The sequence below is a fragment of the Falco biarmicus genome, chromosome 12 (assembly GCF_023638135.1).
Source record: "Falco biarmicus isolate bFalBia1 chromosome 12, bFalBia1.pri, whole genome shotgun sequence".
Lineage (NCBI taxonomy): Eukaryota > Metazoa > Chordata > Aves > Falconiformes > Falconidae > Falco > Falco biarmicus.
This window is the reverse complement of record NC_079299.1, coordinates 20,411,019-20,425,019: the sequence shown is the minus strand read 5'-3', so window position 1 is coordinate 20,425,019 and position 14,001 is coordinate 20,411,019. Positions and strand designations below refer to the sequence as shown.

The following is a 14,001-nucleotide window of genomic DNA, read 5'->3' as shown; positions in this document are numbered from 1 at the left end:
GTTTAGACCTACAGAGGCTGTAACAAGCTGGTCCAACCAATGTTAGCTCAATTGAACTCCAGCAAAGGGGAGTGTGCTACAGTAATTGTAACATGTTACAGACCACAGCTGCTTTAGGAGCAAATTTAGGATGGCTCCAGCCTAATCTCCCCCTGCAGTGACCTCCCTATGCAACAGGGAGGCCACATTTTCAATTTGCAGGTCTCCTGTGGGCTGGGGAATCTCATCACACCCTGCCCCACACAGTGCGAAGGGACGACAGCACTCTTGGTGCTCAACTGGCAGCTGCTTACCTGGCAAGAGGCAATTTTCTCCATGGGGAAAAGCTGTAAATTGCATTTGAAGATTATTTTTTTTAATTAAAGCTATCTCCTCAGAGCTTCTCAGTGGAGGCAGCCACCTTAGCGAGCTCAAGTTTAGCTCAGTGGGGAAACATGGAGCCACTGCGGCTTGCCCTCCTGCTCTGATTCTGTGATCTGGGGAAATCCCACTGGGTTTTTATGTGGGAACCAAATGTTGGAGGTGGCTCACTGCTTTTCATGAGAGTTGCTACACACTGGACAGCCTCGGCTGCTGCATGGAGAGCTGCTCCACCAGGAATGGCTGTTTTCAGTCCCCGAGTCACAAAGCGGTCCTGCTGGCCCAGGCTGCCAAAGAGAAGCTTCAAAATGCCCCAGGCTGCCCCCCTGCCCCTCCCCATCAGCAGCACCCACGTGAGCATGTGGGCTTGCTCTCCACTGGACAGGCCAGAACATGGGGCAGCCTGCCACCACAGACAGCTCCTTTAAGGCAGCAACCCGCTGGTGCTTAGGCCAACACCTGCACCAACAAGACACTGCCCAGCCCTTTGGTGGGATCATCCAGGGTCTTCCCACCCTTTGCAGCCTCCTGCCCTTGCAGTCTTAAACACAATTGTACTCTGCCATCTAGTGATCTTGGGCAAAGAAGATTGCTCCTGCTGGCAGCAGCCACACAACGTCAAGAGAGCTGTGTTTGCACCAGGACCAGAGGGTTCCCCCAGTTTTCTTCCCTGCTGCTACAACAGGGTTGGTGTCTGCTGGCACAGAGGGGGCACTGCTTTCCGGGACTGCAAGCAGAAGAGAAGCCACTCTTCAGTGTTTAGTGGGACCATAGCATGGTCAGGGCTTGATCTCCAGGCTGCTAATGAGCACTTTCTGCTGGGAGACAGGGGCTTCAAAAAGAATTAAAAGCAGGTGCAGCACTTTCTGCTGGGGGGCTGAAGTGAGCAACATCCAGAATCCAGACTGGGACCAGCCTGGCCAGTGGATCCAGCACAACCAAGGACTGAGAAGAAACTTTCTGTGAAGGCTGAGGACAAAATCTGTGGGCAGCTGGCTCCCCCCAGGAGTCCTCACCAGATTACCAGCCCAATACTGCTTTGTGCTGTACCCTCAAGGTCCTGGAAAGGCAGCAAGACTACATCGATGTAATGAAGAGCAGAGCTGGATACAGCACTTCCCCAGAAACAGAAAGGCAGCCCTGAGACCCTGTATTTCAGTCCATAAGGTGACTGACAAACACTCTTATGGATTAGTCCTGTCCTCACCAAGCCATGGGGTGAAGCTTTGACCCTGATTTTAAAGAGGGGAGGCATTTAAAACACTTTGACTCCAAGAGAGTGCTCAAGACAGATTGCAGTTGCAATCTGGTAAACATTAAAGCTCTTCGCAGGATTTGCTCTGACAGATGATACCAATCTCCCGGCCACAGCTCTGAAAAAAGGAACATTCCTCATAAACAATGCCAAAGAGAGAAAAGAGCAGCCTGCTTTCTCTTTTACTCTTTTCTAAGCAAAGGGATGTTTGAAATTTGGTGAAATAACCGCTCCCTCTTTCTTCCTTCACAATTTGGAGGCTTCTCTGAAAAAACACACTCTAAACCTGTCCCTGTAGCTTTGACTGGACTGCACTCTGAACTTTTCATAGGGAAAAAACATGAAGGAAAATCTGCTTGGTGCATAACACATCTGGCAGAGAAGCTGTAACTATCACTCGTCTCCAGTCTCACCCAAACACTTGCCTGAGGGTGTGAGTCTCTTCCCCATTGAGATTCAAGACACTCAGGTGAGGTCCCTCAAAAAAGTCAGAGGCATGAGGGTGGGGGACAGTTAGTGATGCCAACCACTCCTGTGTGGTCGCCAGCTGCCACAGAGAGGCTCACCTGTCTCTGAGGAGATGTTCACCTCCACACTGAGGTCAGGAATGGGTGCTCCCTGGAAGGTAGCCACGCACAGGTAAGTGCCGTAGTCACTGAATCTCAGGTCAATAATCTCCAAGCTGCAGGTCACAGGTGGAAGCTCAGGGTCATTCCGGGTGATGAGCAACCGGTCTGAGAACCTGGCTGGTTTCCCGTTCTTGTACCAGGAATAGACAACCTTCTCCTGGGGGACAGCATCTACATGGCATGAGAGCTTCAAGTCCTGCCCTAACTGGATGGTCTCACTCTCTTTGATCACGTCAGGGGTGATTTGGAACGTGGCATTCTTCATGGCTGGAATGAACACAAGTGCAAAACTGGTTAGGGACGGAGCAAAGTGTCTTGCATGGGACAGGACAACAACTCTTTGCTCCTCAGGAAGGCAACATCTCCATGCAAAATCTATCTGAAGACCTCCCCCAGTTACATTACTGCAAAATATCCCCAGGGCCTCACAGGTAGCAGCCTGGGATCATTTTCCAGTCCAGGACAGTACTATAGCCTGGGATGAGGCTGCAAGCGGTGCTAGCACAGCAGTTGGTCTGGGAGCACAGAAGCTTGCATAGGCACTTCTCCAGAATGCTAATCACTGCTAAGTATCACATTCACCCTCAGCTGCACAACAGCAGCCAGGAGAAATGCAAATCTAGCCCCTCCACCCTGAAAACCCATGCTCCAAGAAAAAGAGCAACTTACACCGCACCAGCAGGTTCACTGTCTTCTTTGCTGGGTTCCCCACATTGTTGATGGCCGTGCAATTGTAGTAGCCTGAGTCCTCTACACGGATCCTCCAGATGGTGAGGTTGCCTCCTTGCACAAGGCTGTTGGGAGGCATTGGGCCAGGAGAATGAGACCAAACCAACTCTGGCTGTGGGTCACCGCCTGTCAGAGAGCACTGCATAGTGATGTTGTCACCGGGGTTGACCACCAGCGTCTCATTGACAGACAGCTTCAGAGCAGGTGGAGCTGGAAGAGTACAGAGGGACACTTCTGAGCTTGAAAAAGACCCATCAACTTGCCTGTGTACACCTTCAGACTTTCTAAGGTCTGTTCTTGAAGACAGCTGGTTTGAGCAGGGAGAGCTGGAGTGATCTGTGAGTTCATTACAAATACAAGGTTTCTGTGAACCTAAAGCATTACCATGTCTGAGTTTGAGCACTCTGCTCTGTTATGGTTAGGAAACACTGCAGGCAGGACCTCACACTGCCCCAGAACAGAGGTCATGCCTAAAACACTCCACCACTAGTGCTTGGGCTTGGGAAACAAGCTAGGTGTGATATTTTAGCAGTGTTCAGTGCAGGTTCTCTAGGGCTTAAGACTCAGGTTAAAAGAAAAGCCTGATGAACCCCCCTTCCACAGGCAGAAGCAGCAACCAGAGAAAATCTGGCAGCGGAAAACCTGAAACTAGAGGCTTCTTGACTCCTGACGCAAACAACTGCAGCAAGGCAGAAGGGCAATGGAAAGCCACTGCAGCTCTGCATTACCTACCTGCATGCATCCAGCCCACTCCTCTGCAGACACCACATCGCCTTCTGTTCTCCCCGTACTTAACTCCCCTGACTCTAGGCAGGCCCTGCAGAAGCAGCACTGGAGAAAATTCTCAACTGGTAGCTCCTACTAGAGCACCTGTATCTCCCTTGCTGCAACACTATTGTACCAATCACAGTTAATCTGCTTATGCCTTGGACAGGAACAGCACAATGCACTGAGCCCTGAGAAAGAAAAAAGGAAAAGAAAAAAACCAACCCAGACAGGAGAACAGGAGATTCACTGTCACAAAGCATGGGAAGTTGCAGCCGTGGATGAAGCCTAGCATCTCAGGACCTGATTCAAAGCATGCTGGGAAGCTCACTGGGATGTCAAGTGTTCTGGATGGTTCTCTCAGTCCCAAGGGAAGAGCACCAGGTGCATGCCCAGTCACAGCCTGCTCCTTCTGCTTGACCACTAGAGCTCCACCCTGGTGGAGAGCCGGAGGAGAAAGGACAGGCTCAGAGGATCCTGCTAGAACGCAACAACTGCTTGTGTTTAGGGACAGTTAGGATTAAACCACTCCTCCTGTACAGAGTTGTCATCCCAAGAAGGAGTTTTGGGGAGTTCCACCATGAAAAATGGACCTCATCTATCCCATGATACGCTTCTCCATGTCTCACACCCAACTAGACATCTTTGAGAGGCAAAGCCTTTGCCAGGCAGCTGGCCCTTGCAGCTCAAAGCCTGACACAGAGGACCAGGACCTGTTTGCACTGTAACAGTCCACGAAGAGTAGCTCTGCACTCACTCTTAACCTCCACAAGTGTCAAATACACTTTTCTACAGACCTGAGGGCTACAGACCAGGTCACAGGGGTTGTCTTTCATGCACAACTGAACGGAGACCAATTCAAAATGTCTAGAGAACCTCTCCTTTGAATACTCTAGTACCTGGTTTTGGTTTATTTCTGCACCCTTCTCACTACATCCCCCCTCCAGGAACTAATCAAAAAACCTTCCTTTTTATATTGTCTGTTTCACCCCAGGAAAAGCCTTTTAAAGCCCCTGTCAGCACCATCACCGGCTCCATCCACACAGAGCCGAGAAAGTAGCAGTCGCCAGCACAAAGGCGGGGAGTATGTTTTAAGTAACAGCCATAATAATGCAAAATAAGACATTGTTCCATATTCATGAAGCCTGATTTAACAGCATCATTATTTCTGCCTCTTCTCTCCCTGGACCCTGCGTTAATGAGCTGTGCTGGATTTGTGTTGGATCTCTGAATTACAGCCCATACAAACAAGGCAAGGAGGACTGCTCTCTCCGCCGCACCAGCACCATAATTTAGCAGCGCAGCTACTGCCATGCTAGGATATTGCTCTGGTGCAGTGAATTAAACGTCTCTCCCTGGCCACGGTGCATGCTGTTTGTGCCAGGGGTGGCCAGCTGTGCCTAAGGAAGAAGGTGGCTCCTCTGCCACCTGCACGGGCCATTTTGAGGCCAGTGGTTGGAGTCCTTGACTTTCAGGAGGCCACAGCCTGCACTAAGAGCCTTTCACAGGTCTCTTTGCTGGAGTTTTGGAAACGGTATGCAAGGGTTAATGTGCACTAATGAGCAAAGGAAGGATTTGTACATCCTCTCCAAGCTCCAGTCGGTTTCACAAGATGCTAGGAAGACCAAGAATGCAATAGCTTGACTCACTATGGTCAGGCAGGTCACATTCCTGACACTAACAGGCTGTCAGCTGAGTGTAGCTAACACCAAATAGCTGTTGCTGCCCTCTGACATTGAACTGGTCTCAGGTTCACAGGGCACAGACAAACTGACAAATGCAGCATCTTGCCTGGCAATCTCCATCCATCCCTGTCAGAGCCAGAGAAAGGCTGAAACCAGTCTATGGCCAGAGAGATGATGTCAGGGTTGGGGAGCACAAACCAGAGGTCCTGCAAGCTCTGGTTAAGATTTAGGGCTCTTGCAGTGCTCGATGTGCACGTATCAGACCAACAATCATCTTACCCAGTTCTGGGCAAGGCAACACGGGAAAAAAGTGACATGCCGGTGCCAGCACTGCCTCAGCACAGGTTGTGTGTGCATGCAAGAGGGAGGGAGGGCAACTGCAAAGCTGCCACCCGCACAGTTCCAGGCAGCGAGCCCTGTGACCTGCCCCAAAAGGGAGCCTGGCCGTGGGCGCCTGCACGGGCTCCCACTCCCACTCCTGTCAGCAGACAGAGGTTAACAGTCTGCAGACATTGCTATGCAGGAGATGAATCTCATTTATTTGTAACCTGTGGCAATTCCTTTTGTTCTTGGCTCAGGAAACCTGCTGGCGGAGTCTGCTGAGCAGCAAGGGGACCATTAAAAACAAAGAGTCGCTTTCAATTCCCTTTGAAGTCCAATTTGCTGCAGTAAAACTGCAGGAGAATTAACCAGCTGGGCTGCTTAATTTTGCAGAAATTGAGGAAGGGGAAAACGTTGGTCTGACCCTGCTGGAGCAAGTGATGGCAGCCCGGTGCTGAGCTGGTCCTGTGGCTCTGCAGACCCAACCTCCTGCTCCAGAGCCACAGCAGGACAGAGGAGCAGCAGAGGAAACCTCTTTCCCATCAAGGTTGTAGACCAAGAACCCATCCCCTGCTGCATGTGCCAAGCTGCTGACACAGAGCTTGGGAGAAGCACATCTTGCTGGAGACTGCGGGCTGCTCAAAGGCCGCTGCCAGAGGAGCCAAAGTCAGCCAGCTGAGGAACGGCAAACTAAGGCGGAAAAGAAGATTCCCTTGGCCTGACATGACCTGACCCACTAATTGCCCTCAAGGTCTGTAGTATCTGGGTCTATAAATATTTAAGAGATTGATTTCCATGCACCTCGGTGCCCTTTGGGTCCTCCTCAGTTGCAAAGGCAAAGGCATCCCAAGCAAAGCTGCTCAGGATTCTGGGCACAGCCAAGGCTACAGAGGCTGCTAAAACACAAGAGGGAGAGAAAAGACCTATGCAAAACAGGAGAGAATGAAAGATTTTTCTTTAAATATTTTCTCATCTATGCACAATACTACCTACAGAGTAAGTAAGCCAGATAATATATTTCCTGATAAATATACTTGGGTTATTTAACACAACCCCTGCTCACACCCCAATGCCAGTTTCATTTTCACCACCAGCTTTTAATACAATTTTCTAGGAATGCATTTTCCATGATGCCTTTGAGCTTGTAGTGTCAGGCTCCATCGTAACTATGTATAAAAATGCATCTACAACTAAACAACAGGAAAAAAAGAACTAGATGTAGGTGCTACATGGCCCCGGTTCAGAGCTTAGGTAAGTACTGATGAAGTTGGTATAAATTCAGCCATATCGCCGGCTTTTGATCTGGCTACAACCTGAAAATACATTTCCCCCGTTCACTCAGTAAAGGGGCTGAACTGAAATGAAGGGTAGTTTCCCAATGCTTGGGCTGGCAGGGGGGAGTGCACATGATGAGAAATTTGATTTTCTAAGTTTTCAAAGGTAGAAGATCTGTATGAGATCCCTTTCTTCATCTCGAGCACAAGATAAGTTTTTAAAGGGAATATCCCAGCATTCACTACAGTCTCATCCTGAGGGAAATTCAGGCAGTTGTATGAGCAGCTCCAGACACATTCAGAGATCTTACTACATCAAGAATATTTTTTTATGACATTAGCTACTTAGTTCGTTTTCTTAAGCTCATTATTTTTCTTCTTTCTACATGAAATGATGCAACTATTGTTCAGCACCTTGGGCTCAAGTCAGATCAATAAACGTAATTTATACAGTATCAACAATATCCCATCAACAGTTGGCGACATCAAAAGAGTTCTGTTTCCACTGCACAAAGATGACACAAGGGATGCAAACTGCATTGTGTTACATTAGAGAGGTGAATAATTCAAACAACTACAATGCCTTTCTTTCTGATCATGGAGTACCCCAGGGCTGGAAGCGATTTCCTGACATTTACTTATTATTTGAAAATATTCAACACATGTGGGGGCTTTGTGGGTGGTTTTTTTTGTGGGTCCAGTTTGGTTTGGTTTTAATGGACGGGTTGCAGTCGGGTTCTTGCAAGTACTTGGTACATGATACTCAGTCATCAGTCAGTTACTGCAGGTCAAGCAAGAGGCACCAGACTGATTCTGCTCACAACTGGAGGTGCACCCAAGCACTGCCAGTATGAATAGCAGTGTAAAATTTATTTGTTGGGAAGGCACCGGAGATGTTTGCTTTCCACAAACATCAGCACCAGCAGAGCCCATTAGCTCGGAGGTGCTGAGAGCACAGCCCGGCAAGCCAGGCCAGAGCCACACACGGATGAATTATTTGTAAGAACTGCTGCAGCGTCTGCCCCGCTCTAGACTGTATCAAATCTATTTTTAAAGTCACTTAGAATTATAAATAAATAAAAGTGTCTGGATTAAAAACTACATAGTGCCTCAACACCTACATGTACTCTGTTTTAATGATCTCACGGCAGGCCTGGTTAAAGCACCAGCTATATGCAGAGCTACAAGAAATCAGAGCATCCCTGGCCACAAGACTTCTACACGAAGGACTTGTAATCCTAGCAGCCGTGTACATGAACATGAGGTGCTGCAGGTCCTGGAGAGCATGCTGTGTTATCCTCCTGGAGGGTAAGGGCTGTTGAGCAGGTGAGGGGTTGGAAGGCTGCAGGGACCCTCTGCACCCCCTCTTACCTGTGGTGTTTGTGAGCTGGAAGGTGATGGATTTGTCAGGGATGCTGCAGACGTTGCGGACAGACACCTGGCATGTGTAACTGGCATAATCTTGGGGCCGCAGGTTCTTCAGCTTCAGGACTTTGGTTTCACCCTGGCAGTTGGGAAAAAAGTGGGGAAAAAGGATGTACAAGGTGTACAAAGCACAGATCATCATTGCAAGTCTGTAACCTGTCCTGAATTAGATTACCAGCAGTTTCCATCCAAACCTCAGCAAACTGCACAGACTCCAAGCCCCCCTAGCTATATATAAAGGAGACACAAAATGTTTGCTGTGGTAACTCCACCTCCAGGATTTCTCCAAACACCCAGCATCCAACTGACATATAAGCTGAAAGCACTGTCAAACAGGTCTAGGCATAATTTCTCATCAACCACCATCAGAATCATCTTGCGGAACTTGAAAAACCTTAAATGTTCCAAAACAGACCCTGAGATCTCACACTGAGATGTTGGTAGGAACCCAAGGGAAGTCACTGGGGTCTCAACATCGCTCAACCAAATGAAATCAGAGTATATACAAGCCTTAATGCTGGCCTAAATATGACAAGTTCAACAGTTACAGTGTAAAAATTTGCAGCACAGGGGAAAAAAAGGTAATTCATAGAAATATTCAAAACTTTCTGATCTGTCTTCTCTAGATTCTAACCTCATTTATGCTGGTGTAAATCTAGAGTGATGAGTGACTGCACAGACTTTAACAGCCTTTTCTCATACCAAGGTAACAAACAAATAAACAAAATCACTTTCTGGCACTCCATTAGTTACTGGCTTGTTATAGAAACATAATCAAGTTGTTAAATTAACAGTAGATGCATTCTTTTAGATTTAGATTTTTATTTATGGAATGTGGAAAGCTCTGAGATGCGTCCTGTGGTTTGCACACCCTGCAACTCGTATGTCTTCCCACGACAGCTTGTCACTGTAGTTCTCCTTGTGTTTGTCTAAATCTCTTTTGGAGAAACCATCCCGTAATTGCCTGCAAACGTGAGAAGGTGTCAGCACAACAAATCCTCCTAAGAACAACCTCAAGGGACTGGACGATGAGCTCAGGCATGCTAATATGCAGAGAAAAAGGATATGAACTGAGTAAATTAGAAAGATAAATACCTAGGAGACCAATAACCCTGTGAAAGTCCTGTCCCCCGGGATTTGTTGCTATGCCACACAAATGACAGCATTTACAACGTGCACATCAACTAATTACTTACAGGGTTATATGTATCCTGTTTATCGATTAGTAAATATTGGGTAGATGTGTAAAAACATGCAGTGTAACTTTTAAAAAGCCTAAAGAGTAAAGTCTTCACCTCCTTTTTAATGTAAAAGACTACCCAAACCTGACACTGATACCAGTTCATCTCTAAGACAATATTACAAACCCCTGTGAAGTCTGCCTTGTTTAACATAGTGCATTTGAGCTCCAGCAAGATTTCCCCATCCAAACAGTGTTGCAGAGGTGTGTTTTCATTAACTTACCAACCCAAACCACCAGGTCTATGCTGGTGCTAAGGAGAGGTCCGTAAGGGCGCACATGTGTGAGCACAGAAGCCCTAACACCCTCGCTCAAGCGCTGGGAATGACCCATCACGTTGGGAACATTCCCTGACAGGAGCTGCAGAACACTGGATCGTTTACACATTAATGCTGCAACACGGTGAATTTCTGCTAGATGCCTTATTTATCTCAAGAAAATATCTCAAGTCTTAAGACATCCTCTCATTAAGCAATGTCCCTTGTTAATTACACTGAGCTTAGTGAAAGCTGGAAGAGCCCGTGATGGCTTCCTTTAAGGCCAGGGATGTCCTACTCGGATGCCACATAGCACTGGACTAGACAAAGCTCCTTTCAGGGCCAAACAGCAGCACTGACCTACAGTGTTTCTGCAAATCTGCTGCTCACCAGCATCTCTCTTCTCTCCACTTATCCCCCCGAACGTTTCCATTTGGCTGCCCATTTCCATGACCTACAGAGATGGCATGTTTCAATAAAATATGAACATGACTACATTAACTGAAAAGCTGCCTGGGGCATCACTCAGAAATCAAACTCGGCCAGAATGTGCTCAGGGCCCAGCTTTGGGAGCGCAGGAAGGTGCGTGGGATGAAACAGGCACCCTGGGGAGCTGCCCTTTCAGCCCTCCCTCCACTGCCTCATGCTGCCTTGCTGGAAGCGCCGGCGCTGGTTAGCAGCCAAAGGACATTCGGAGTTGGAGCTCAGCTTAGGATAACATGCCCAGAGTGCCTTGGCGAAAGAAGAATTCCCTTTGGTCTCCCACTGCCCTGGCAGGCTAATTAGTGTGAAGACAGCGGTGTTCAGAGGGGTAATGTGGTTGTCCAGGGGCAAGTCCAGCACAGGCAAGCAGGAGTGCCCAGACAGTTCGGCTCCCCGTTACTTGTTGCCATTTGGAAAAACTCTATAAACAAGAAGGACTTCCCGATATACGCAGCTTGGACACTCATTTAAGAAAAAAAAAAACCCCACATTAGTAATGGGAGACAGAGGAGACCCAGTCTTGGGACTGTTTGCTTGGATTGTAGTCTCAGCCATCCAGCAGCCACGTAACCTCATTAGGGGAGCTGTGATCTGCTCTCGGGGACAGTGCCAGAAGGGGGAATGTACTTCTAGGCTGTCACACTCCATCCTGCTGCTCTGCTCCTCTTGTACCCTGGCAACACACATACAGAAGTAGGCTCTACCAGCCCTTTTGGAGACGGTGCTCCTTGCAGTGACCCTCACCCTCTCCTCAGCATCACAACCCATGCAAGGAAGGAAACATCATCTACTACAGAATAAGCTGCATCAGCAAGATGCTCAAGACAAGCTGGGGGAGGTTTGCTTTTTTTCACCTGTGTGTAGAGGGGTTCATAGATATCCACGCCATTGTCCTGACTGTGGGAAAGTGTCTCAGCTCCCCGTTTCCAGATGAAGCGAGCTGGTGGGTTGGAGTTGACAGTGCAGCGGAGGAAGACAGTCTTCTCCTGGTAGAAGCTGCCACGTACGTCACTGATGGTCTGGTGAACGGTGAGAACAGGTTCATCTAGATCTGGAAGGAAGGTAGGGAGGGCCGCAGCAGCTGTTAGTGAAGCTTGGTCTGCATGTACAGCCTGCAGAGCAGAGGATGCTCCAGGCACACAGAGGAGAGCGGAAGCTCCCACATATTTGACTGATGACAACTGCTGAATTAAGAGCTGATCTGAGGGCAGGTAACACAAACAATATCTAAAGGGAACAAACAGGAGAAGCCAAAACTCTCCCACTCACCACGCAACCTTCAGAGAATAGAAAGCACCCTCTGGTTTGCAGATCCCCATGTAGTCCTCAAGCAAGCCACCTGCCTACCACATGCCTCAGACCAGCGAGCTGCTTCACCTTCTCCAGTGGCACCCCACACCCAAAATCACTGCCCTCTACTTGAGGGGGAGGTCAGAAGGATCCCAGGAAACTCTGCTCTATCGCAATTTCTTCTGCTTCCACTTTCCACTTCCCAAATCTCTCCTGAAATCGCAGGGCTAAGCCCATGGCTGTGAGACATCCACACAAAGAATATGACAAACCTTCAAGTCAAGGGGTGAGAGTAAAAGTCAGGACAAGATCAAGGAGCTAAGATGGAAGGTCATCTCCTAGACAGGAGCAAGTCTCATGGGGTGCCATGGGAACATGAGATGCAAAACACTGTGACAGGTATGTACAATTTCTCTTCCTTCCTATTAACATATCCTCTGTGTATTTTCTTCTTTTCAAGGTTCGTACCGACTCTCCTTCAGCAACTTCTACTCGCTGCATTCCTATCACCCACCCCTGAAACTGATCAGACTCTTTTGTTTTCTCCCTTTACAGAAAACAGTCCTTCCGATTCCTTCACCACACCTGCACCAGACACAGCTGTCATGACTGAATCAATGGTCATCAGTCACTTCACTTGCAAGGGCACAAGCAATAGCCTCGCAGGGAGCATACTCTCTCCATCCACTCAGAGCACACTGGTCTCCAAGAGTTGCCCTCCTGCTAAAAAGGGATCATTTTCTTGAGCTTTTGCACCAGATGTCCATGTTTGAACATCAAGGAAGCATGAGGAAAACCTCAGAGGGGCTGGATCTTTCTCCTCCCAGAACCACTTTGAGACTGATGGGGGTTAAACCTAATCCCCAACTGGGTCCCTAAAAGATCTGCCCCTGTGCCCTTAAGCACATCTTAGAAGGCATCTGTTGAGCTCAGCTGAAGCAATTCTACATTTTCAAGAGCCTTATAACCCATCTTCACCTGCAAGGAAACTGAGGCACACACACCCACTATTGTCTTGTGCTGCCACTACTGTCTTCTGCACATGTTAGCAGCGAGGACAAGGACACATGGTCATCACCTCCTGCTCTCCTATGCCACCTGATCTTCACGGTATTTTATTTTAGAGATTTGTGAGTTTGGAGAGCTGACTCCCAGAAAGAAAGAGGAAAGCTGGGATAAGTTTCTGCTAACATGTCTCCCAAATAATGTATGTTCTCTGCTGAATCACAAGTGTCAACTTGTGGATTTGCATATTTTAATGAGCTGTATGCTTGGTAGGCAGCAATTGTAATGGGATCCGAGATCTGCCTGCTTGACCACGCCATAGCTCAGAGATAGGAGTAAGATCCGTTACCATAAAAACGAAAAGGCACAGCCACCCACCACCACCCCAAAAAAACCCAACAAAAAACAACCCAAAGCTGAAGAAAAGCACACATAGGTGGAAAAAAAGGCTCCTCTCCATACAGTGCTGTCTCCATGTAGAGACATAAGTGACTGAATTTTACACCAAATTCTCTTGGACGGGGACCTTAGGCACAGCCTCTCCTCTTTCCTCCTTCTTTGTCCTTAACCCTCCTTTATTTGTTCACACTTTACATGAGCAACTCTGCAGCACCATCCTTCTGAGCCTCCTGTTTCTCAGCAGGATGCATGGCAATACACTTTCCTTACTGATCAAAGATACTCACCATTCAGGTCTCCTGGCTCCCAGCTACTCCCCACACAGAAAACAACATCTTCCTTTTGGTTGCTAAACCTTTCCTTCCTTGAATCTTTCAGCCTTCTTTTGTAGCAGTCAGCTTTAAGTCTAGCCCTCCTGAGACAAGCTAAAATAAGACCTATGATGATACGCATGTCCTTGATGTACGCGTAATGCCACTGATGTCCGTGAGCTGCACAAATGATAAATTTGGCCAAAGGCTGCTCATGGAGATGATCACATGGGATGTTTCATGCACAATGTAAGCTTGTAAACATCCATTCTTTCTTTTTCTTTACTTTCTCTCTCTCCCACATGGAAATACTCGAAACAACAGCTGCCTGTCTGCCAGTATCTAACCAATACTTTAAAGCCTCACTTGATGCCCACTGGGGTAAAGGAATAACTTGCTACACGTTAGTGTTTCCAGTTTAATATCCTCTTGGCACCAATGCTGCTCTCTGCACAACCTTGCTGTCTAATACTAAAAGTATGAGTGAGGACTAGCACTAGCTGTCAAGGACACCAAGGCTCACATGAGGGTGATTACTTACCTCTTAACTACAAATTGGGATGTGGGGAAATA

General features: G+C 47.9%; 1 protein-coding gene across 2 annotated transcripts in view; it reads right to left on the bottom strand.

Annotated features, from left to right (window-relative positions):
• MDGA1 (MAM domain containing glycosylphosphatidylinositol anchor 1) overlaps positions 1-14,001 on the bottom strand; it is a 154,993-nt gene that overhangs the window by 88,071 nt on the left and 52,921 nt on the right. For both annotated transcript variants that reach the window (XM_056357701.1, XM_056357702.1), the window contains exons 4-7: positions 11,278-11,474; positions 8,390-8,522; positions 2,914-3,183; positions 2,182-2,511 (exon numbers count right to left, since the gene is read on the bottom strand). In XM_056357701.1, coding sequence (XP_056213676.1) covers positions 2,182-2,511; positions 2,914-3,183; positions 8,390-8,522; positions 11,278-11,474 — 930 coding nt within the window. The remainder of the gene's footprint in view (positions 1-2,181; positions 2,512-2,913; positions 3,184-8,389; positions 8,523-11,277; positions 11,475-14,001) is intronic.